A 26075-nucleotide genomic window follows, 5' to 3' on the forward strand; every position below is an offset into this window, starting at 1 on the left:
ATTGGTGTAAATTTACGGACTATTTGAGAAGTAATTGTGATTGCAAACATTTGTAGGTTTGCAAGAAGTTTTGTGAGGTGAATAATCTGAATTATTGCATAATTGGACAAAAAGGAAGATGTTAGTTAAGATAATTAAAGGCAATATGAATTTAAGAAATGCAGAAGAAATGATAAAAATGGGGGATCATCAGAGGTGCTGATGGAAATCCAAAAAGATTGTATAAGATGTGAAATTTTGTGGTATGTACGATAATTAATATGCTTAAAAATGAATAAAAATTATTTTTAAAAAAGAAAGAAAAGAAAGTGCTGGTGGCCAGGAGTCCCAGGCACTAGCTGCTCAGGCTGTGGGTAGCTGGATACCCTGTTTTTATTTAGCTGGTTATTACCATTTCTCAATAGTTCTTTAAAAAATAAACAAATCCCTAAGTGGTATACCATTTTAGAGAGGAGTGAAGAAGCAGAGGCAGCACACAGCCCTTAGACCACCTCATAATGGAACAGGCCACATTGAGGATTCTGAAATGGACCACTGATTTCCCAAGGAAGCAGAAACTGCTATATTATTTTGCGCAGCCTGTTTTTGCTTCCAAAACTGTTAGGCAACAAAATCGTGCTGTAAAGTGCTTAGTCAGTCGTCTTCTCCTCCATGAAAAAACATCCTGGGGCAATGAATTCCACAAGGCAATTGTGTGTCCGAAAAGAAAAGTGCAAAAATAAAAAATTAAAAAAGCAAAAGTGAGCTTGGGCTGAGGAGGAAAGTGGGAAAATGAGTGATGCTAGAGAGAAAAAAAGCATAAATAGCTGCATCAGTATGTTATTGATGTCACATAAAAACAAAACAGAAAGCGAACTGTTGAGTTTGTAGGAATATATATAAGAGGAATATCAAGAAGAGTGGAAGAAATTCAAAGACTATTTGAATAAATACTGTGATATTAAAAATTAGAAATTACTTGAAAGTACCAAAATAGGCCTAGGACTAAATTAAGAGTTAATCAAATAAATAAGACCTAGAACCTTAAGAAAAGTTTATTTTAATTGGAATATTGTGTTTTAATAATGATATCAGAAAACTGCTACATTTAAAGACAAGGAAATTCAGATGGGAAGGCTCAGAGGAAGTCCAAAATATGTTTATGAGGATAGAAGTTTAAATAACTAATTAATTTGTGTTGTTTATGTATTTATTGGTACTTTGTTCTTATTTTCTTTTTTGATTATATTTGTGATTTTGGTTTTTTGTTCTTTCTTCTTTTGTTGTGGTACGTGTTATATTTGTAAGAAACTTATAAAAAATTATTATTATTTTTTTAAAAAGGAATACACAAGAAACTGGTGGTCCCTTTTTTGCGTGACAGACCATTCCGTACCACAGTGGCATGTAGGACAGCAGCCAGTTGTTCGGCCACAGTGCAGTTCAGTTCCAAATGGACAACTGGGTTGCTGTGCCTGAGCGCACGAGACGTTCTTTGTCTGAATAAACACCTCCTCATTCACCCGGACGCATTCTCTGATGATGCATGGATCGGAGGGGGAAGGCCACTCAGAGCCAACCTGTAAAGGAAACACAGGAAAAGGATTTCTGTGGAATGAAGACTGCTTTCCTCTTTTAAAATGGAGGGAGAAATATGTCAAGGCAGTTGCCTTCTCCCATCCAAGCAAACTGTGGCGACCGTGTCAGCCAGCCCTTAGGCCAGGCATAGGCAAACTCGGCCCTCCAGATGTTTTGGGACTACAACTCCCATCATCCCTAGCTAACAGGAACAGTGGTCAGGGGTGATAGGAGCTGTAGTCCCAAAACATCTGGAGGTCCAAGTTTGCCTATGCCTGCCTTAGGCCTTGCTGTTGCTAAATGTCAAGCAGTCATTAGAAAACAGCTGCCAAGGATGCTATCAGGATGACGACACTTGATAGCGTTAATCTGCCTTGTATCACCAAAACCTGGCCGGGCAAAGGCAGAAAGATGGTTAGTTTCTCAATTATGCCCCATGTGGCTTCTCCATGGGGTGCCACCACCATGTTCTTCACTTTTTAGGAGTCCCAATTGTGTTTATATCTGGTGTTGAATATATAACCCCTATGGGACTCGCCAGCTGAGACCTAGTGCTGAGGTGCCCAAGGCTTTCAGGCCTTGTCAGGATCAGTGCAGGACTTTGTGGGGCTATCCCAACATTTTAGACACCCAACAGTCACTACCCTGTAGTTGGTGTACTCTTGGATGAGGTCTAATTATGGTGATATATAAGTGGGGGAAGATGTCAGCCGTGCCCTTTCCACGGTCCAACCGACAGACTGACCTCATGCCAATGGACATCTGCATCTCCCGGAGACCAGTGTGATACCTCGTCGCACATCATCTTGAGACATTTCCCACAACATGCTCCTTCCTTGTTCTCATACTTATATCCCTGGGGGGTGGGAATGGAATAAAAGACATTCTGATCGTACAATAGAAACAAAGATGAGTTAGAAATTAGTTTATTTCCTTTCTGGGGCGGGGGGGGGGGGAAGGAATTGTCAATTACAGTTGCCCTCAAACATTAACTACAGAGTTAACACATGCAACTAGAGAGATAACTAATCCTAGTTAACCATTGGCAAGCATTTTTTTAAAAAAAATTAAGCTGTGTTTTTTATTTAAGCTGCACCTTCTGGCAAGCCCTGAGAGCAGATCCTTGCTCCCATTCTGCCCTGACAGCTGTACCTGACGGGGTGGTTTTGTGTGCACCTAGGCAAGAGTAGGATCCGGCATGTCCATACTGATGTGCCTCCCCATTCTCCCCCTCCTTCCATGTCTGTCTCTCTCCCCCCGCCCCCGGTTGCAGGTCCCCTCCAGCAGATCCCATCCCCCAAAAGTGACGACGTAGAGCATGGGCAGGCAAACTAAGGCCCAGGGACTGGATCCGGCCCAATCGCCTTCTAAATCCAGCCTGTGGATGGTCCAGGAATCAGCATGTTTTTACATGAAAAGAATGTGTCCTTTTATTTAAAATGCATCTCTGGGTTATTTGTGGGGCCTGCCTGGTGTTTTTACATGAGTAGAATGTGTGCTCTTATTTAAAATGCACCTCTGGGTTATTAGTGGGGCATAGGAATTCGTTCATTTTTTCCCCTTCAAAATATAGTCTGGCCCACCACATGATCTGAGGGACAGTGGACCGGCCTCCTGCTGAAAAAGTTTGCTGACCCCTGATGAAGAACCTAATATCTCTTGCAAAGGAAGCAACCAGAGCAGTGAGCTCACTCTCCAATCACCCCTGCTAAGGCCCTTCTGAAACCTCAGTAAATGCATCTACATTGAAATAACTTGCTATATACATATTCAGCCATTTTCCCAGAGCCATCCAGATTTTTAACCCAGGTACTTCTAGGTACCTATTCTATATCTTGGTTTCACTGTGTTTGCCATATCCTGCTACATGCCACACTCTTATTAATCATTCATTCTTTATATTATCTTCATATGATCTACCTGAAGGATCACCTCTCCCCTTATGAACCAACCCAGACCCTGCAATCACCATCTGATCCATAGAGTGACAACACGAGAACAAGGCCTTTTCTGCCGTGGCTCCCCAGCTGTGGAATGCTCTCCCTAGACAGCATCATTACATATCTTTAAGTGCCAGGAAAAAACTAGGAAAAAACTTTCCTCTCTAACCAGGCCTTTGGCCTTTTAATCTGTGGCCTTTTAACTGTGTTTGTGGGAGGGGGTTATTAGTTTGTGTTTGTTTTAAACTGCCCTGTATTATTTAGATGAAGGGTGGTATACAAATTTAATAAGTAAATCATTATCATCATCATCATCTAATAGATAGAACAGTGCCAAATCCTCAGGTTATGATAAACCAAAGCAGTATAAACAGATTATTGTAAATTGAAGCATTTAAATAGTTCTGATACTAGGGAACATAAATTAATTAAATCTAAGAGAGTTTCCTGTCCCTTTTCAAAACGATTACATGAGAACAATGTACAGAAAGTGGTAGAAAGCTTTGCATCTGCTACAGTCAAATTTGTGGTGATTCTGTCACCTCAGCTTTTCTGCTCACTTGGATGTTTTCACCGTCAGAATGTCTGCTTTCCTTGTATTGTTTATCCAATTGTATTATGCTGTTGGGATTTAGAAATTCAACGAAGATTTAAAACACAAGATGTTCCTGTGATAAATATTCCTAAAGTTGGTCATATGGACAGCATGAAGATCACTATCTACGAGACTTGTGGGGGGAAATAATAATAATTCTTGTCCCAGGAGGTCACGTTTTATGTAATTTTCTAGGTTTGAGCAGGTGATTTGGGAGTAATAATAAGCAGCAGCTGTGGGGAGACTTGCTCATATTCTGTTACAATAACTCTTTTGACTTGCTTTGCCAAAACAAGTACAATCCAACAGTGAGACCGAGGACGACACTTGCACTTTTCACCATGTTCTTTCTACTTGTAAAGCCAGAATTGGGGGGTTTTTGGGAGACAATACTCATATTATGGAACAATGCACTCAAAGAAGCCTACCAAAGTCTCACTACTTGCTTACCGCCAACTGCTGAAACTATTTTTCATTTGCTGACAGTTTTTGGACATATCTGTGTTTCGATTATGGCTTCGTTTGAATTGCTTTTTTTTTTAAAAAAAAATGTCATTGTATGTTCTGGTCTTTATATGGAAATACCTGGGGTCAGACTAAGACTGAAGTAAAGATGTGAAATCTGGTGCAATGCATCTGTGCAAGGACAACCCCACAGTTTAGGAAGGTCTCTCTGGGTCAGGCAGAAGAGATGGAGCAAACAGGAGCCATGACAAGGTAACCCTGCTCCTCTGCCCATTCTATACCTCCTGTTGCTCCTGCCTTTATCTTATCTCCTGGGTAAAAGGTAAAGGACCCCTGGATGGTTAAATCCAGTCAAAGGCGACCGGTACTCAAAGGTGTAAAGGTACTCCTGACCGTTAAGTCCAGTAGTGGATGATGCTGGGGTTGCGGCACTCATCTCACTTTCAGGCCAAGGGAGCCGGCATTTGTCCACTGACAGCTTTCCGGGTCATGTGGCCAGCAGGACTAAACTGCTTCTGACGCAATGGGACACTGTGGCGAAAACCAGAGCGCAAGAAAACGCCGTTTACCTTCCCAGCGCAGTGGTACCTATTTATCTACGTGCACTTTGAAGTGCTTTCAAACTGCTAGGTGAGCAGGAGCTGGGACCGAGCAATGGGAGCTCACCCCGTCACGGGGATTCGAACCGGCAACCTTTTGATCGGCAAGCCGATTAGCTAATAACAGATTAGCAGGAAAGGGGGAGATCTGGGAGGAAGAATACTAGTATGTCTGTTTGAAAGGAGGGTGATATAAAATAAAGCTCTACATCTACTAAGCTTCGTCTGAATCTACATTCTTTCTTATAAGGTAACTGAATGCAACCATTCAGTCTCCATTTCCCCTCTATAATATGGGATAATAAAACTGGCCTATCTTACACAGTTGTAATCATTACAAAGCAAATGTATGCAAACTGATTTGAGTACTTCTAATATGATAAATGAATAATACTAAGTCTTCAAAATATAAGGTGACTTGGTATTTCATGTATTAATGCCTTCAATCCTGGCAATGCCTGTCTTTTTAACTTGTTAAATATTTTATTTAAAAATTAAATGTGCTATTTTCTTTTAAATGCTAGCATTCCTTTAAATAAAGGCCCTTTTGATAAAACTATCAAACTGAAATATTAGTGATTAAACTCATAGATTTCATGGTCAACCTCTATTACACTAATAATGCATCACGTCCCACTACAAATGAAGCAAATATTCCAGTTTTCCTATGTCACACATTGGTCCAAAGGGTTGGGAAGTATTTCACGGTCAATTTACATATGATTCAACAAGTGTGTATGATTAAAGTGTATATTTCTGAAAATCAGGAATAGGGCAATTATTCTGCTTTAAAAGTGGTTATATATAATTAATGCAATTTCCAGGAAGAAAGAATCAAGAAAGCATATAAAGAAATTATTTTGTTTCTGCACGGAGGGTTTCAAAGTTGTCACCCACTTTATATTATTGCTGTGTTTTAAGATGTGCGCACAAATCATGCTTATGAATCTCCAGAAGGCATTTTGGTCCAGGCAGTACCCCACCTTGTGGCTAACTTAGCAATAGCAGAAGGCTAGATAGAGAAGATTTATGTGGCATCTTCGCTGGTTTATGGACAAGCTAGGCCATTATGGCCCACCCAGACCACAACACAGCACTCTTTGCAAAGGAAAGGGATAATGAAGCTATCATTGCTTCCTTGCTCAAAGTCCACTTCACAAGACTGCATTAGCAATCTGATATGCGTTACAGAAGGCTGGTTTGCCTCTAAAGCTAAAGTTTAAACATGGGGTCACCAACCCGATGGCTACAGGTGCAAAGCACCCCTGGCAGAGGCACCAGACTCTGAGCTTCCTTTAAAAAGGCTAAGTCTATAATTATGAAAGGAAAATGTGCAGGTATGCTTCTAAGCCAGGCATAGGCAAACTTGACCCTCCAGATGTTTTGGGACGACAACTCCCATGATCCCTAGCTAACAGGAGCAGTGGTCAGGGATGATGGGAGTGGTAGTCCCAAAACATCTGGCGGGCCAAGTTTGCCTATGCCTGCCCTAGAAGTTCTTTTCTGAAAATTCTGCTACACAGTAAGTGTTTCTTGCAAGCGAGCCCAGAATGTATGGAAGTACATGCTAACCTCATCATCCACACAGATTAGGAGTTGTTCCTTTGTATTTTGTGAAGGAATCAGAAGACCGCTTGACCCTGAATTCATTGCTCATCGTACCCAACAATCAACACTTCAGCATAATTAGTGTATAATTAGTGCAGAGCCAACTTGTGAGATAGACTGGGGGGGGGGGTTCCATGCATCAGGATGTTGGGGTGTCCAGGAACAGGGCAGCAGCGTGGCTTCCATCACTGGTGCCTCTTCCTCCATCTCCTGCCGCCGCCACCAGCCAGAGATTGCTTCCTTCTCCTTCCAGGGGCGTAGGAAGGGGGGCGGTGGGAGTGGGTCGCCCCAGGTGCCCTCACTGAGGGGGGGGGGCATTCGGTGCGCCACCCGCCCACAACTCCCAAGCCTACCCCGAGCTGCTGGGGTAAGGGGAGGAGCTGCGTCGCTTTGCCGGTGGCATTCCCCCTTCATTTTGACAGCTTGGGGGAGGCTTGGGAGTCGCGGCTCACCCTGCCCCTGGCTGCAGTGCACGTGCACCGCTCCGGGTGCCAGAGCGGCTAGCCCAGGCCTGGGAGGGCACCCTCCACACCACGCCACCCTCGGGAGCGCGGGCATATATTCTGCCGCTGCCTCCTTCCCCTCCACGGCTGGAGCAGGAGGAGATGGAGACAGGCACTGAAGTCCAGCTGTGCTCGGCTTCATGCTTGGCCCCATTTGTTGTTTTTTTAATATGGGGGGGGGGGTGCTGAAACAGACAAAAGAGAGATAGGATTCTATGCTGCCACTCATTTTGAGAGCAGCTTCTGAAGCAGTCTTTTGCCAAGGCTTTCATTCTATAAAGTGTTGGCCCTAATCCAAACCTATAGCTTAGGGAAGGGGAATTCAACATGGTGTCCTCCATACCGTGTGGGGTTATAACTCTCATAAGCCCCAAGATCTGGAGATCCAGGATGCCAAGCTACAGGCCCAACAACATCCAGAGGAGGCCATCTTGGCTACCCCTGGCTGAGGGTATATACAGAAAATATTGTTTGATCTCCCGTTTGAAAAAGACAACCCTGTATTTCATTAAAGCAAGGGAGGTAAAGGTAAAGGTAAATTTAAAGGGACCCCTGACAGTTAAGTCCAGTCGTGAACAATTCTGGGGCTGCGGCGCTCATCTTGTTATACAGTGGTACCTCGGGTTAAGTACTTAATTCACTCCAGAAGTCTGTACTTAACCTGAAACTGTTCTCAATCTGAAGCACCACTTTAGCTAATGGGGCCTCCTGCTGCTGCCACACCGCCGGAGCACAATTTCTGTTCTCATCCTGAAGCAAAGTTCTTAACTTGAAGCACTATTTCTAGGTTAGCGGAGTCTGTAACCTGAAGCGAATGTAACCTGAAGCGTATGTAACCCGAGGTACCACTGTACTGGCGGAGGGAGCCAGCGTTTGTTCACAGACAGTATTTCCGGGTCATGTGGCCAGCATGACTAAGCTGCCTCTGGTGAGCCAGAGCAGCGCACGGAAATGCTGTTTACTTTCCCGCGGTACCTATTTATCTACTTGCACTTAGGCGTGCTTTTGAACTGCTAGGTTGGCAGGAGCTGGGACCAAACAACAGGAGCTCACTCCATTGCAGAGATTTGAACCGCCAACCTTTTGATCGGCAAGCCCAAGCGGCACAGTGCTTTAACCCTCAGCGCCACCCGCAAGGAAAGCAAGGGAAGGCTTTAGCAAAAACTGAAAATCTTATCTAGGTTTAAATCCTCAGATAAAACATTTTAGTACTCCTCAGCAAAGAAACATTCTGAATTTAATGTTTTAGAAGTAGAAGGTGGATTTGGTTTAGAGCAGAAAAACATCCCTCCTGCAACAAATAATTTTTACACTGTCCCTTGGACTTCCCAGCTAAAAGTTATAATGTCCATGATCCAAAAGAGCACACAGGAACCATCTGTGAACACACCTGGACTTTTTGGACTTTTTTCCCCTCTGAGTTTCCGCCACAGAACTTCTCCTGCTGCATTTTAAGCACCCTGGAGTTTAAAAATCTGTTTTGGGGATTGGAATGAAAATGGTTTTAAAACTGACAATAGGGGGTGTGGATAGCTCATAATCATTTGTGGAATTTTTTTTTTAAGTAGCTCCCTAGCAAAAGTGCCCCCAGCAAACCTGCTCTTTAAAGTAAAGGGAGTTTAAAATGAGATTTGGCAGCACCTCAAGTTTTTGAAAATCCAGCAAACATCTTACCAGCTCTGCTCATGTGCACAAGAAATGTGCAGTGCTAGCCTGTTATTAAATTCTGTTGGCTGCATACTAGATCGTCTGCAAAGGAGTTTTCTTGGTGTCAGTTCTTAACTTTTTTACTACCTGCCACAACCCACACAGCGCCAGGGAATCTGGAGCGTGAAACCAACTGTAACTGGCAACTGGCCTCGCAGAAAACAACAGAAGCCAGAGTTTAAATTGCTTTATTAATATTAGTCAAGCAATAGGTGTCAGATTTTATAACCTGGCTAGGAACATTTAATACAACACTGGTTTGCGATGTATTAATGAATTTGTTTTATTGCACAACTGAGAAAATGTGCAGGTCTAGGTCTTCTTCTACATTATGGTCTGGAGGGGAATGAAACCATGGAAAAAGTTTTAGGTTAAGAGGAGACTGTTCCCACGCCCAGTTGCGCCAGAGCTAGCACAGGTCCCCACGCGATATATGTTCAGTGTCCTACATTGTGTGCCATGAACAATGAGGCCTCACTCCAGGGAGCAGAAGGAAGGCAAACCATACCAAATATGGTTTTAAAAGCCTCAGATCCACTTTTAGAAGTTACCTTTTGATGACCTTTTGTGCTTTTTGCTATTACACGAGAAAAATTATGTCCCGTTGCATGTTTCCTTGTTTGTGTCGACAGCCAGGAAATTAAGAGCCAAGTGTGTGGTTCAACTCTGAATGCCTTTTTATGTTTGCTATGCTTACAGCTACGCAAGTGAAATTATTACCGTACTGCACAAGTCTTCACACTGAATATTTTAGCAGTTTTTAAAAAAATATTTTATATATTTGGTATTTTATATTTTGTTAGATTATTTTGAACTTGAGGTTTTGTAGCACCAAACGGCTAACTGCAAATTTTGAAGATGGGTGGATGACTTAATTCTGAGAAACCCATGCTGTATCTTAGTAATCACAGCATCCTTTTTTAAGTGCTCACAGACCGACTGTTGAATTATCTGTTCTAGGACCTTGCCTCGTATCGATGTCAAGCTCACCGGTCGGTAGTTATGAAATGAAACTAAATGAAATGAAACACAACACAGGGTTTTGTTACCAAAGACCAACAAATATAAAGTGTTAGGTATGCAAATCAGGCAGCCATTCCATTTAGAGTAGAAGCTGCAGTGGGAAAGGGAAAGAAGTTCAGTGATGGGTGAATCTGCCCGTTTTCTGTTACTCTCAGTTTCTCATTTTTCCAATCTTAAATTCACTTCTTCACATTTCCACATCAGTTTGAGAATCATGAAAACCACCAGCATTTTAATGCTAATTTCTCCTAACTTGCTTGTTTACAAGGTTCTGTAAGGCATTTTCTATAATATAGTGCATTTTTAATTTTGCTTTCACTAATATCTGCGTTTTATGGTATTTTACCATAGTATATTGGAGAAATGTGAACTTCAAAGAAGTTCTCATATTGTTTCCAAATGTGCAAATTGGGTCTGAATTGAATTTCTTTCCCATCCCTACAGAAAACTAACAGGGCCATAAGAAGAAGGGTGCTTTCTAAGAACAGCCTTGGCGCCTTTAGGCCATCTGCTTCGCAGCAGTTATGCAAGGGTGCAATTTCCCCATTAGACAGAACTGCTATTCGAATGAAGATTTTGGAGTTTTACATACCGGTGGACAAATCTTATTGCACTCCTTCTCAAGGCATTCTGTAATTCGAAGCCCGGTAACAGCATCTTCCATATCTGTGCAAGAACATTCTGTGCAGCCTTCCTCCCAAATCTTCCCAATAGGATAGACAACATTTTGATGGACGCAAACCTGCCAATAATTAAAACATGACACTTACTTCACAGAAAACTACACACCAAGTCTTCTCATAGGATTTTGCTGGGTTGCAAGGAAAGCGAGAATTCCTTTGCGTGTTCAGACCTTTTAACCTCCCCCTTAAATAAATTCAGACAAGACTCAAATTTTGGTTTGGTTTTTGGCAGAATTTAGGCCACAACTTTATTGATTACAGCAAGTGACTGGTTGCATAGGCTCTGGTTAGACTAGCTCCCTGCACCGTTGCAGGTAGCGCTGACCCAGGGCACCAGCATAGGTCAGCCAAGGGTGAACATGTGGATAAGCAGAAAGCCGGGAACAGGCTATCTCTGCCACCCAAATGTCCCCCTGGACTCAGGCACGGGCTCAACCCCCTCTCAGGGGTTGACCAAACCATTGAGTCCCTGGATTCCTTTAACAGAATACCCTTTACATAGGGATGGCAAGACCATTCTCCCATCCCTATCACCTCAACCAGTGCCTATCCGCAACCTAACAAGTTGTGATGATTTGCTACGCGGCAGGTGAAACTCAAATGGCAACAGCCAATCAGCCAAGTGGGGAAAATTCCTGCCGTGCCCCTGTCCCAATGACAGACGACACACGACGGCATGGCAAGGTCAAGCGCACAGCCCTAAATATAGGGAGAGGTGGGTGGGTGTTCCGATGCACGAGCCGAAAGAGAAAGCTCTGGGTCATGTGCATAGGTATATATAGGTCCCTTGATCCGTTTGGGCTGCATCCCATTGGCCTGATTAAACCCAGCATCAAGGGACCTATGAATTGGGTGTTGTGGCTATTCAATCGAACCCACCCACAACACAGGGTTAGGTTGCCAGGTCTCACCGCAACACGTGCCCTCTTTAAGGGAGGACCTGATTTATCAGGTGGTCAGGTGGACAATCTTTCTTGTATGACAACAGGCATATCAGTTTGTTCACCGTTGCTAACATCCCTCACAATGTGCAGTTGTGGAAGCTTTGACTTTGTTTTCAGGGCACACTCACAGTTTAATCCTCCTTATGCTGATACAGATACATTGGGTCCCAGCAACTGTTTTACATATTTGCAAAACATTTTAGCAAACTTAAACCACTTCAGCAAGAAGCTTGCACAACAAATCTGGTCCCCCAAAACACCATATTTTTTCTGATATGGGGCGTGCGATAGAGAAATGCACTGGAAAGTGTGGAATGACACTTGCTTTCATGAAATGTCATCTAATCTCCCTGCAAAAAAATCAGAATGAATGCTCAATAAACGGATTGTCTGGAAGCGCCTACAATCTGCTGTCAGTTTTATTAAATAATTCTGATTTCAGTACATCTTGCTTTGTATTTTTTTGTTTCGTGTTTTGCATTTATTGTGTGTTATGTATTTTAGCAACCCCCAGAGCTGTTCTGAATTCTTTTACAAAGAAACTTAGGATAGGATTCAAAAACAAACATTGACATTTAGCATGCCAGAGTTTGCCTTCCATAACAACCAGTGCCGGATTTACGTATAAGCTAAACAAGCTATAGTTTAGGGCTCCAATCACTTTTGGGGCCACCAAAAAATTTAAGGGAAAAAAACCCCTGGATGTACATTTCCAAAATATAAGATAAAAAACAAATAAAATAAAACCTACATACAACAACAGTGTTTTGTGTTGTGTAGGCTCCTATGGTGTGAGTAATGGGTCCCGCCTGCTAACCTGCTCCCTAAAATACCACTTTGATAAAATACATATTTTGTTATGTGCAAGTGGCTTTAGATACCTATTAGGTCCATAAATTACCATATAGTATATATTCAACACAAAAAAACAGCGACAATTTGTTGTTGACAAAGGACAACTGGACATATAGGGCCCCATTACCTTCAGTAGCTTAGGCCCTCATCAAACCTAAATCCGGCCCTGATAACAACCATCTCCTTTGATGTTATCCTCCCATTCTGATGGAGCCCCTATTGCAAAATGATACAATGTTCAGATAACAGCTGGATTTAGGTTGGATACACCAGAGCTGGAGGAAGATGGGAGAGGGAGGCACAATTCCAGCCCCTGACTTGCACAAACTGCAAAGGTAGCATCTTGGTGGGAATAAAGGAGATGGTTTGGGTGAGATGGGCAGGAATAGCCCACGCATGGTGCAAGCCTTGTCACCAAAGTCATTCTTCATGGGCAGGTAGGACAATTCATTATTTTGAATTGAGTGGTGCATGCTCTGGTTATCTCCCGCTTGGACTACTGCAATGTGCTCTATGTGGGGCTACCTTTGAAGGTGACCCAGAAACTACAACTAATCCAGAACGCGGCAGCCAGACTGGTGACTGGGAGCAGCCGCCCAGACCATATAGCACCGGTCTTGAAAGACCTACATTGGCTCCCAGTACGTTTCCGAGCACAATTCAAAGTGTTGGTGCTGACCCTTAAAGCCCTAAATGGCCTTGGTCCAGTATATCTGAAGGAGCGTCTCCACCCCCATCGTTCTACCCAGACACTGAGGTCCAGCACTGAGGGCCTTCTGGCAGTTCCCTCACTGCGAGAAGCCAAGTTACAGAGTACCAGGCAGAGGGCCTTCTTGGTAGTGGCGCCCTCCCTGTGGAACGCCCTCCCACCAGATGTCAAAGAGAACAACAACTACAAGACTTTTAGAAGACATCTGAAGGCAGCCCTGTTTAGGGAAGCTTTTAATGTTTGATGTATTACAGTATTTTAATGTGTTTTTTTTGGAAGCCGCCCAGAGTGGCTGGGGAGGCCCAGCCAGATGGGTGGGGTATAAATAATAAATTATTATTATTATTATTATTATTATTATTATTATTACCTTGTCGGGGTTGCAGGTGGTAGATGTGCAGCCACAGTCATTAGTGAGAGTTGTTGATAAGTATCCAGCAGGGCAGGCCACTGTTGAATTGACACAGTCACAAGTACACTGAAATTCATCACAGCACTGAGTCTTCTTAATAGTAAGCTTCCGGTGAGGTGGGCAGGGAGCAATTGGCTGTGGGTTGCAATCCTCTTTTTTGCACACTAGGAAACAAAAAATCCAGAAACAAACAAGGCTATGCAACAAGCAAGCTGCAAAAGGAGCATTTGCTGTTTTTCTTTAAGAACAGTATTTCTATGCTGCCCAAAAGCTAACGTTCTCAGGGCAGTGAATACAATGTGAAAACAGTAATTAGTTTATTAAGAAACAAACAAAAACAAATAATCATATTTTTTTAAAAAAAACAGAACCACCACCAGCAATCAAGATAAACACCACAAAAAGAAATCAAGTACATGGAGCTCACAGAGCACATCTCATATGCTCATACATACACATAAACACACAAACAAGCGCCAGAAAGAATTGCATAAGTAAGTAAAACCAGTATTTGATGTTTCAAAGGAATTTTACCACATGCATAATCTGGCCTGCATTTTCCAGGATTCGTCTGCAAAAGCTGGAGACCATCTTCACAATGAGGTACAGCAGGCATTTTGCAACTGACCAGGTCGCAGACTAAAAACAGAAAACAGAAAATGGAAGGAATCAAGCGTTACGCATTTTCAGAGCCAGCCCAATCCCCACACAGTTTGGATAACTCTGATGATCCTCAGATCCCCGGACGGGGTATGGGAGGGATAAAGGCCCAATGCCTAAGCCAAGGTCTACATCTGAGAATTTAATAAAGTTGTGGCCAATTTTAATCCCATAACACGTTGTCATGAGTCATTATTCCTCCTGGGGGTCGCCTGGGGTCGGGGGGGTCTCCGCATGGCCACACAATTTTACTATTTATACCCCACATATCTTACTGGGTTGCCCCAGTACTCCAGGCAGCTTCCAACATATATAAAAACACAATAAACATTCAGAAAAAACCTTCCCTACACAGGCTTGCCTTCAGGTGGCTTGGGGGTTGGATAATTCCATACCCTCCCACATTGCTCCAATGAAAATAAGGGAAAGCGGGAAATTCCAGTGTTATGTAGTGAGTTGAATAGGATCCAAATGCAGCAGTCTGATTGGTCCTAGAACAAGAGGATCCAAAATGCAGCAGTATGATTGGTCCTAGAACAATAGGATTCAGAATGCAGCAGTCTGATTGGTCTTAGAACAATGCAGTAGTATGATGCCACCCAATCCAGCTTCAGGTGGAAGTGAATCCACAACCTGATTGGCCTACAGGAGAATCCAGGAATTAGCCAATCACGTGCAGCCCATTGTGTAAATAATGTATATAAAGCAGATATTTTGGGGAAACTTTCATTCCTCACTACTATGAGCTGAATAAAGAGCATGAAATCCACACTCGACTCCGAGTATATTTCATCCAGGATCAAATCAGAAAGCGGGATGGCTTCTTTAAATCAAGGCTGTTCCTGGAAAATAACGACACTTGGAGGGTCTGTGCATACGACCTCCCCCAGAAACTCACCGCATTCGTAGAACGGGCAACACTGCTCAGAATCCCTTCGTAATCTTGGAATTTCACAGGAACCACAAGCAGGAGCTACAACAAGAGAGAAACAATAACCCATGTCCATTAATACTCAAAGCAAGAACAGCCAAACTTTCCCTCAAGGGCCACTCTCCTCTACAGACACAAACCTGGAGGCCAGAATTGCGGTATATTTCTCATAGATGACCAGGCCCTATATATATTTTAAAAACTGGCCCTGCCTAGTAGTGAGGGCTTCACAGATGAAATCAATGACCTGCAGAGGCAGGGCTGGCCCAAGACATTTTGGCACCTGAGGCAAATCACAAGATGGAACCTCCCTCCCCATAGGGGAAGAAAAAGTGAGTGAAGATCTATCTACATCAAGATCTGCTGCCCCTGTGGATCTGCTGCCTGAGGTAGTTGTTATGTACTGAAGTTCTCACCCTGGGCCAGCAGGGGGATACTGTAGATAGTTATGCAAATAAGGGATCGAAAGTGACATTCAGTGATTGGATAGTTTTAGAAAGTTGTTACAGTTGCGTTGTAGTGGAGGTCTATATAAGCAGGCTGACTGAACCCTTCAGTTGAGTTCTGTCCTGGCCTGTGAATAAACAAGAGGTGTATGAAGAATTGCTGTGTCGTCTGATATGTTCACCCACAACTTAACAGTACTCACCTCACCTTGCCTCATGAGTGGGCCGGCCATGGGTATAGGAAGAGGTAGGAATTAACGCAGCTCCTGAGAAGTCTCTTCCAGTGGCTCTGTGCCTTGCTATTGCCTTTCCACACTGTGCAAGAGCAATTAGCCCTGCTCAGGCTTTTAACTGAACACAAGTGGACTTAAAACAGAGGATAGGGAGGGATGGGCATGCAAGCTCCATCCATCCCAACATCCCAAAGGGGCATATGGGCTCATTTTCACATCTTCATGTGTTTAACACAAAGGTCTGCACACATGTTTTAAGTGTGTTTTACAGGATGCACGTAGAAGGCAGGGCCATGGGGTGGAAGTACAGGTAATGTCGGACCGACAGCTTAATCCATGAAAAAGCAGGGAAGTTTTAGACGGTAAATGAAGTGTTATGTCTTTTTTGAAGGGTGGGAATTCTTGACTTACGCTGGGGGGTTGGACAAGGCTGAATGGCGCAGCTGATGGTCCTGTTTTCTAGACACATGCAGATCTTGCAGGGTTCATTGGAAGGAATCCACGTTTCCAAGTGCTATATGTTTGAAGAAGAGAAATTGTCTGATTATTTGTTATGCAATCTGGTTGGGGGGGGGGGGAGAGGGAGAGAAGAGAGAGAGAGGGAGAGCTACCCAGAAAATAAAGCAAAACAGAATACTACATATGGTATTGCTTTGGTTTGTTAGAATAATTACAAGAAACCACGGATGTTGACCAATTTAACATTAGGGCTAATACATTTAGCACAAAATGCAAAGAACGAATCAGATCTCTGCAATGCCCTTTTCCTGACTTTATGAGCACAATTATAAAATACTAGAGGAAATACAAGGCATTCTGGGGTTCTATAAGTTGAAGAACACATACCAAACATTGGCTGAGTAAGCCAAGTAAAGCTGGGCCTTATAAAGTTTCACTAAATGAAATGTTTCAAATTAATCCTATTTTAGGCTGAGAATGTTCCAGATTTCTCGCTACAGCAAATGACTATAGTCCTTTTCTATTGGATTCAGAGTGGTAGTAAACAGAACTTGGATCACACATCAAAAAAACCTCAGGGACATTGCTAAAAGACAATAAATAAATTGGTAGCTGATGAGCAATTGACAGGTGTTCTGCACATGAAGGAAAATAAGGGGAAATACTTAAAAGCCTAGTCCTAGGATTTCAGCCAAAGTATCAGTACATTACCCGTGATCAGTGGATCTACATACACACAGAACATGCAGAAATTCATATAAAAGTTAGACAGAGGCAGGAATGGGATGTAAAGGAGGAAAGCAAAGTCCCTGGGATCACCCAACAAAGTCGACTGATGGTAGGTTCACAACACAAAAAGACCTGCTTCTTCACACAATGCATAATTCACATTAACAGCCACAAGATGCAGTGACTATCACCATTTCTGAGAGCTATAAAATGGATTTAATAAATTATCAAGGAGGATAAGGCTGTGTATATGTTATGTACTGAAGTTCTCACCCTGGGCCAGCAGGGGGATACTGTAGATAGTTATGCAAATAAGAGATCGAAAGTGACGTTCAGTGATTGGATAGTTTTAGAAAATTGTTACAGTTACGTTGTACTGGAGCTCTATATAAGCAGGCTGACTGAACCCTTCAGTTGAGTTCTGTCCTGGCCTGTGAATAAACAAGAGCTGTTTGTAGAATCGCTGTGTTGTCTGATATGTTCACCCACAACTTAACAGTATATACTATACCTTTAAAGCACAAAGGATCCTGGGCACTGTAGTTTACCCCTCACAGAGTTATGGTTCCCAGCAACCCTTAACCAACTACAGCGCCCAGAATTCTCTGAGGGAAAGAAGGTGCTTCGACTGAGCTTTAAAGCTAAAGTGAATACACAGCACTGGAAAACCAAAATCTATAATTCATTACGGTTAAGTGCACCATTTCTTCCCCACAGCCAGTCTCTTTGAAAACCCAACATTGCAGATAGGGAAGAGCCATTGCCTTAAAGGCCTGCTTAAAAGCTTTCCAGAGGCATTTAGTCAGCTGTCGCCGACAGAAGCAAAACAAAGTTCAGAAGGTGCAGAATAGCTTATTGATCTGAGTAGCATAAATCTCAACAATCTCAGTCTCAGTGTATTTTAAGCCAGGAACTCTATAAAACAATATTTTCAATTACTAAATAAATAAGGGCTGAGAAGGGAGTGCGGCATAAACTTTTTGTCTTTGGAAATGGGGAGGCTATGGGGAGGAAATTTGGAGATTTCTGGGGAGGGGGAATTCAGAAAAATGGGATAAGTTTTTTAAAAAGCCTCTGCCATCACTCTTGCCTCTGCCATCATTCTTGCCATTGTATGTATGCATAATGAAAATTCCCAGAAAGTTCCCCTCTCCATTGCCAAAATGTCTTCCCCCACTTTAATGGCCAACAGAAGGATAATATCAGGGGTCAGCAAGATTTACCTTGCATGGGCCGGTTCACTCCAGCAGAGATCCGTCCGTGGGCTGGAGCGCGCAGACGCGATTTCCGGCACCACGGAAGCGAATCCCCATGCCACACCAGTTTAGCACAGCGCGCGGGGACTTGCCGAGTAGGTGGCTCCGTTCGGGGCAGCTCGAGGGGCGGTTAAACGACCCCTGTGGGCTGCTTGTGGCCCATGGGCCTTAGGTTGCCCACCCCTGGATTAGATGGACTTTGTGGGAATTTCAGGAAGGTCCAAATATAGAGCATCCACCACCTTGGTTAGGAGCTGTTAAAAATGCCCAGGTGAGAAAAGCTTATCCTAGTTGCTTTTCTTACTCCACCTGTTCTCAGGCTACTTCTTTCTTTCTCACTCCTGGTATTAAGTTTCTCCCACTTACCGCTGTGACTAAATCCACTCTAGAACATACACCTACTATATGACAGGGCAGTAGTACTTTTAATAACTATGATCCCAGCAGAAATTCGGCCCACACTGTGGTTACCCCTACCTCCATTGTTGTGGAACTTGAAGTACTACAACAGTATCGTAGGATGAGCCCTTAGAATAGTGGCTCCCAGTTGTAAGAGCACCATATTTGTCATGCAGCGAAAACCGATGGAGATTTGCTGCAAAGCGATGACGCCCTAACCCTGCTTCCTTTGCAAGGCTATTAAAAAGTTCGTGTGTATTGCATCACCCTTCTGCTGCTGCTTTTATGTCCTTCGGAGTTTTATGCATATTAACCTTTGTAATGCTGGAGATGGATGCGGGTGGCGCTGTGGTCTAAACCACAGAGCCTAAGGCTTGCCGATCAAAAGGTTGGTGGTTTGGATCCCCGCGATGGGATGAGCTCCCGTTGCTCAGTCCCTGCTCCTGCCAACCTAGCAGTTCGAAAGCATGTCCAAGTGCAAGTAGATAAATAGGTACCGCTCTGGCGGGAAGGTAAAGGGCGTTTCCGTGCGCTGCTCTGGTTTCCCCAGAAGCAGCATAGTCATGTTGGCCACGTGACCCGGAAAAACTGTCTGCGGACAAACGCTGGCTCCCTCAGCCAGTAAAGTGAGATGAGTGCCGCAACCCCAGAATCATCCGCAACTGGACTTAACTGTCAGGGGTCCTTTACCTCTACCTTTAATGCTGGAGATCTGGGACAGGACTGGCTGCGGGGAGCCTTATGTCCTTCCTCGTGAGTGGAGAAACTCGGCAGCGGGTGGGGAAAGATTCTATGGCAAGCCAAAACGTTCCTCCTCTGCTGCTTGCCTTCTATCACTGTGCCATTGAGAGCGTGCTCACTTATGGCTTATGTGTGTGGTACGGAAGCTGTACTACCCAAGACAGGATGGGGTTGTGCAGGGTTGTTAAGGCAGCAGAGAGCATTGTTGGCTGCCCACTCTCCACCTTAGAGCAGATTTATGCCACAAGGTGCCATAGGAAGGCACTGGACATAGTAAAAGATCCATCGCATCCTGGTCACTGTCTCTTCGAGCTCTTGCCGTCGGGACGGAGATACAGGACGATGAAGACAAGAACGAGCCGTCTTAAGAACAGCTTCTTCTCCAGAGCGATCTCGGCCCTGAATGGGAAGCCCGGACTTTGAAAGTCATCTAATCTCCCTTGCTGTATTATACTGTATTGTTTAATTAGTGTTTTTATGGAGCAGTCAAGTAATTTCGTTGTCCCCGAAGGGGGCAATGACAATAAAGATATTATTATTATTATTATTATTATTATTATTATTAAATGGTCAGCACTCATTTATTCTGTCAATAATGTACTTGGAGCAAATTTAATTGCAGTTTTTGCAATTGCAAATTTAATTGCAATAATGTACTTGGAGCAAATTTAATTGCAGTTTCTTCTTCTTGGGATACCCTTAGGGGTTTCTATGCTATATCTGGGTTTGAAGAAAAGAGAGAGCTCTTAAACCAAGAGGTATAGGAACAAAAGTGTGAGAGCAAATGGAAAGGTGAAGGGTTATGTGTTTTCTTTAGTGGCTATAAATCAAGGGTAGGCAAGCTAAGGCCTGGGGGCCGGATGTGGCCCAATCGCCTTCTCAATCTGGCCAGCGGGCGGTCTGGGAATCAGCATGTTTTTATATGAGTAGAATGTGCCCTTTTATTTAAAATGCATCTCTGGGGTATTTGTGGGGCCTGCCTGGTGTTTTTACATAAGTAGAATGTTTGCTTTTATTTAAAATGCATCTCTGGGTTATTTGTGGGGCATAGGAATTTATTCATATTTTCTTTCAAAATATAGTCCGGCCCCCCACAAGGTCTGAGGGACAGTGGACCGGCCCCCTGCTGAAAAAGTTTGCTGACCCCTGCTATAAATGATATCCCCAAGGATACAGACGTCATTACACCTGACCTGCCTTTAATTTGGAGGAGGGTCATGATAGAAGCACACATTATAGCAAATGTATTGTTATGCATTTTGGGGGGGGGCAGTTAGGCTGAATGCCCAGGTCCCCTTCTAATTCTTGAATAGCCACGCTAGCTTCCTGGTGAGTTAAGGGGAACAAAGTAAGTGGCTCTTGTGCCAGATGGCAAATGGGTGGGGCTCCCTCTCTTGACTTGTGGGTGGTTAGAAGCACAAAGGCAGAGAATTGGCAGAAATGACTGGCAGAATCCGTGACCAGGGAGAAGAGTCGGTGGAAGAAGATTGGAAGAAATTTAAAGATTATTTACAGAAATATTGCAAAATTAATGAATGTTAGAGTCATGTTGGATTGAAATTAAGTGGCTTCTAGCTGTACAGGCTTTAAAGTTATAAATATATTAAGATTAAGGATTAGGATTAAAAAGGTTAAAAGAATGGAAAAATTGGTTTTTAATAGGTAAAAATTTAATGTTATATTATATTAAGATTAAGGATTGGGATTAAAAAGGAGGGAAAGGAATTGCTGGACTAACAAACTGAATTGGAATACAAAAGAGGGAGGTATGAGGAGGTCCGGGAAACAAGTAAATGTAAAAGTAGTGATGAAAAGAGGGAATTGTTTTTAACTGTTTTTTCTTTTTTCTTTTTGTATTTTGCATTGTGTATTTTTCTTTTTATTCTTGAATTTTTCTTTTTTGTTGATGTGATTCTTTCTTTGTGAAACTTTAATAAATATCATTTAAAAAAAAAAAAAGAAGAAGCACAAAGGCAGAATGGAGAGTTGGAGTAACATGGATGTCTTTAAGTCAGCTGGAACCGAAGAACGATCTCCCTGGAAAACAACGCTGACTCCTTAAGAGCCAGCCAAGATTCAGAACCACTAAGCAGTAACTAGAGATCTACCTGGTGGTGTGTCCCATCCTCACTGATGCACTGGGTGCATTCTTCTTCGTGAACACACCTGCCATCCAGGGTCACTTGTCCCTGCGGGCAGAAACAGCCTTCTGTGGGATAATCCATGCAGATTTCTGTGTTGGTACCATTCCCACAGTGCTTTATGCAGCCTCCTTGACAGTAGCCATACCTCATCAAGACTGGACATTCCATAGCTGTTAAGAACACCAGACACAAGGAAATAAACAAAACGGTAAATAAACAAATAAATAAAAATTATTATTATTTGTCTGCAATGGAGATGCAATACAAAATAAAAACAGTCAATCTTAAATCCATCCTGAATGCTTGGACTAGGGTGAGAAAAATCTAAGTTAACTGCAATTCAATTCAATTCGATAAATAAATATTATTAATAATAATTTTATTATTTATACCCCACCCATCTAGCTGGGTTTCCCCAGCCACTCTGGGCAGCTTACAGCATATATAAAAACATAGTGAAATATCAAGCATTTCCTGACATAGCTGAGAAATGCCAAGAGTGCCATTTCAGATTTCAGTTGGGCACACTGAATGTTAAAATACAGAAGGAGGAGGAGGAGGAGGAGGAGGAGGAGGAGGAGGAGAGGAGGAGAAGAAGAAGCAGAAGCAGAAGCAGAAGCAGAAGAAGAAGAAGAAGAAGAAGAAGAAGAAGGGCACTTTCTGAAGTCTTTATTGTGGTTACTTTTTGATGCCAACTATAAAAATGTTGTCAGCACTGGACAGCATGCCATTTTTTCAAGCAAATGGATGTCAGCCTTTGGCACACCTGGCTCACATGCAGGCATTTAGAGTGCTCCAGGGGGTGTTTACTATGGAATGAGTGCTTCTGGAGCATCCCCATGTCTCACAGCAATTCTTTCAAGCTCAGTCAATAGGGGCTGGTCTACGCATGCTGTAGACTGAGTGCTGGGGATCTTGAGGTAGCAAAGCTGGCTATGTGCAGATGGAAGATGCCATTTCAGAATGCTCTCTCTCTCTCTCTCTCTCTCTCTCTCTCTCTCTCTCTCTCTCTCTCTCCAGACTCCATTGTGAGTGGAATCTAGAAATCGACAAGGGCTCACAGAACACCCATTCCACACTTTCTTTCATGGGAGATTGCCATCAAAATCCAACAATGCATATTCTTGCTAGTTTGGGGCTAACGACTAATAACCTCCTCTATAGTTATCAGTAGCCCTGCCATTGGGAAGTGGGGGGTGCTAGGTATCGTATTGGACCTGCGTCCCACCCCTCCCTCAGTGAAGACTAATATCAGCTTCAAGAGAGGTAATTTAAATCAGGGAAATGGAATGAGAGTCCTCCTCACTCTCTATAAAAAAGCCTATTCTGACCCTTAGCTACACGAATGAAGTACACCTCAATCATTCCCTGTATTGCGTTTTCCTAAAGTAGACTTTGACAGCCTTCAGTGAAGCTGACCAACTGAAGATCTTCTCTCGTTTTTGATGAGAGGGATTTTCTGTGCAGACGTGAACATAAGCAGAGCTTGTTAGAGATCTTATTTACATTAATATTGTGACCTGCATAATGCAATACACTTCAAATCAAATATAGGATCGCAGAACCCTAAAAGTTGCCCTGCTGGATCGGACCAAAGAACAGCCTAGCCCAGAATCCTGCTCTCCCGGGGAGAACAGGGTGTGATGCCTGTGGGAAGCCTGCCAGCAAGACAACAGCCCTTCGCCCAGTTGGGAATCCCAGAAACTGGTATTCAGAGGCGTACTTCCTCCAACAGGAAGTACCGTATTTTTCGCCCCATAGGGCGCACCAGCCCATAGGGCGCACCTAGTTTTTTTTTGGGGGGGGAAATAAAGGGAAAAAAAATATTCCCCCCCCCAGGCGTGGGGCTGGGGCGGGGGAAGCCCGAGCTTTCCCCGACCCCAGCCCCCAGAACAGGCTGCTATCCGCAAGCCTAGGGAGCCTGGCGGGAAGTCGCGCCGGTCTCCCCAGGCTTGCGGATATCTCCGCTGCGCTCCCCGGGTATTCGGGCTGCAGGCTGCTGTGTGCAAGCCTTGGGAGCCCCGCGGGAACTCCCGTGGGCTCCCAAGGCTTGCGGATAGCTTCCTGAAGCCTGGAGAGCGAGAGGGGTCGGTGCACACCGACCCCTCTCACTCTCCAGGCTTCAGTGAAAGCCTGCTTTCGCCCCATAGGACGCACACACGTTTCCCCTTCATTTTTGGAGGGGGGAAAAGTGTGTCCTATAGGGCGAAAAATACGGTAGCTCAAAGTTAAGAGAAGTGAAATCAATGCATACCAACAAATCTAAAGCACTCAAATTTTGAATGCAGAATTGGCATTTAAAGCAAACTTTGATACTTAAGAGTTCAAAATGGCAAAAGTGGAAATTTGGGCAAAATTCAAATTTTGTGGCACTCCAAGTCAGAGACTGCTCCAAGGTGCTGCAGTTAACTTTGCAGGCTGCACATCACTGTGACAATTCAGGTCATCAGACAAACTTTGTCCTCCCTTCTCCTTCTGCCTTTGCATTTTGGCAGGTGGCTGCAAAGGGTCTTTGACATCTCAATCCATCTCGTGGGATATACTATGCAGGAAAGATTCAAAGACGGGGCCCTCGATCGACCTGTAGTGTATTTAAAATATGTTCGCGTTTGTGCTTGAATGATATTAGTAAAGCAACTGCAGCGGACTTTAATGAAGGTGTTACCCTTGTAGCATCTTAAAACGGGGAAAAATATATATCACAGAGACATCTTTATCGAAAGCCCTGCCAGAAAGTTGGCTTTGTAGCTGCTGAGCCTGCTCTCTCATTTATTTAAGTGACTATTACAAGTTTTATGAGACTTCAGCGCAAACATAACCCAGAACTTTTCCTATCCCATGTATCATTCTTTCATACACTGGACAGGATCATCACCGGCTATTCAAGAATGAAACAAAATTATGTGTAACCCAGGGAGGGTCATGGTGGAAAGTCATTGCTGTCATCAAGGTGGCTGCCATTGGCACCAGTGCACCATGAGCTGAGCGCAAGAATCCTGTTACCACCTCCTTTGCATGCAAGAACATTTTGCTTCTCCAAACTCCCCCCAAGTTCTCCTTCCCTACCCCCTACCCCCTTTCCCCCATCATAGCCCAAGCCAACCTTAGAACAGAGCAGTCATTGGAAAAGGGTGACATAACACCATGTCGTGTCACACATTTGTCAACTACGTACAAGGGAAAGAGAAAGGTAAAGGACCCCTGGACGGTTAAGTCCAGTCAGAGGCAACTATGGGGTTGTGGAGCTCATCTCGCTTTCAGGCCAAGGGAGCTGGCGTTTGTCCGCAGACAGCTTTCTGGGTCATGTGGCCAGCATGACTAAACCACTTCTGGTGCAACACAACACCGTGATGGAAACCAGAGTGAACGGAAACACCGTTTACCTTCCTACCAGAGTGGTATCTATTTATCTACTTGCACTGGCGTGCTTTTGACAGGAGCTGGGATAGAGCAATGGGAGCTCACCTAGTCAACCACCGACCTTCTGATCGGCAAGCCCAAGAGGCTCAGTGGTTTAGACCACAGTGCCATCTGAGTCCCTATAGGTAGGATCATTTCCCAACATAGCATATACAATTTGGACCTTATGAAAGCTGTGCCTTTGGGGTTGGGTGGCAGGTGGACTGTAAATGTATTCCCTGGCTATTTCTTGTCGCAGGCATGCATTGCTCGTTCACATCCATTACTACGGGTAACTAGCCAAGGATTAATTTATTTTTAGTTTTACAATGCCCTCTCCTTTCCACAGACAGTGAGGTCATGTTCAGGAATGAGAACATTTTCCTAAACACCATCAGCATCCATCTGCAAGTTGTTTGTTGCAAGGCGTGATGCTCATAGGTTACATCATACTTTTGTGTTTACTTAATTGCACAGCAACATTGCTTTCTTTTTAGCTCCAGATCGGGTCCTTAAAATACGTTCATGGCTATAAAAGTCGGAGGTATTATTTGTAACGCTTGCATCAAAATGGAGACATAAAGCCTCTCATGTGGGGGCTTTCCTTGTGCTTGATCCAGAAGATGCAGTTGGTGCAGACTACTGCAGCACAATTGCTGACAGGAGTGGGGCCTTGTCAGTATATAAGACCCATGCTCAGCGATCTGCACTGCTTGCTCATTTGCTGCTGGGCCAAGTTCAAAGTGTTACTATTTGCATAGAAAATTCTTCAAACCAGTTTACCTATTGTTATGTACTGAAGTTCTCACCCTGGGCCAGCAGGGGGATACTGTAGATAGTTATGCAAATAAGGGATTGAAAGTGACGTTCAGTGATTGGATAGTTTTAGAAAGTTGTTACAGTTATGTTGTACTGGAGCTCTATATAAGCAGGCTGACTGAACCCTTCAGTTCAGTTCTCTCCTGGCCTGTGAATAAACAAGAGCTGTTTGAAGAATCGCTGTGTCTTCTGATATGTTCACCCACAACTTAACACCTATCATCTCGCCTTGCGGCCACATGTGCCCACTGGACCGCTT

The 26075-nt window shown here is 43.7% G+C and overlaps 1 protein-coding gene across 1 annotated transcript in view; it reads right to left on the bottom strand.

Moving 5' to 3' along the window:
* Positions 1-26075, bottom strand: part of VWF (von Willebrand factor) — a 155535-nt gene that overhangs the window by 21654 nt on the left and 107806 nt on the right. Inside the window, exons 38-45 of the mRNA XM_081005352.1 lie at positions 21563-21768; positions 16282-16384; positions 15159-15233; positions 14135-14239; positions 13559-13764; positions 10590-10739; positions 2303-2413; positions 1376-1559 (exon numbers count right to left, since the gene is read on the bottom strand). Coding sequence (XP_080861478.1) covers positions 1376-1559; positions 2303-2413; positions 10590-10739; positions 13559-13764; positions 14135-14239; positions 15159-15233; positions 16282-16384; positions 21563-21768 — 1140 coding nt within the window. The remainder of the gene's footprint in view (positions 1-1375; positions 1560-2302; positions 2414-10589; positions 10740-13558; positions 13765-14134; positions 14240-15158; positions 15234-16281; positions 16385-21562; positions 21769-26075) is intronic.

The sequence above is a fragment of the Podarcis pityusensis genome (genome assembly GCF_964106645.2).
Source record: "Podarcis pityusensis genome assembly, chromosome: 5".
Taxonomy (NCBI): Eukaryota; Metazoa; Chordata; class Lepidosauria; order Squamata; family Lacertidae; genus Podarcis; species Podarcis pityusensis.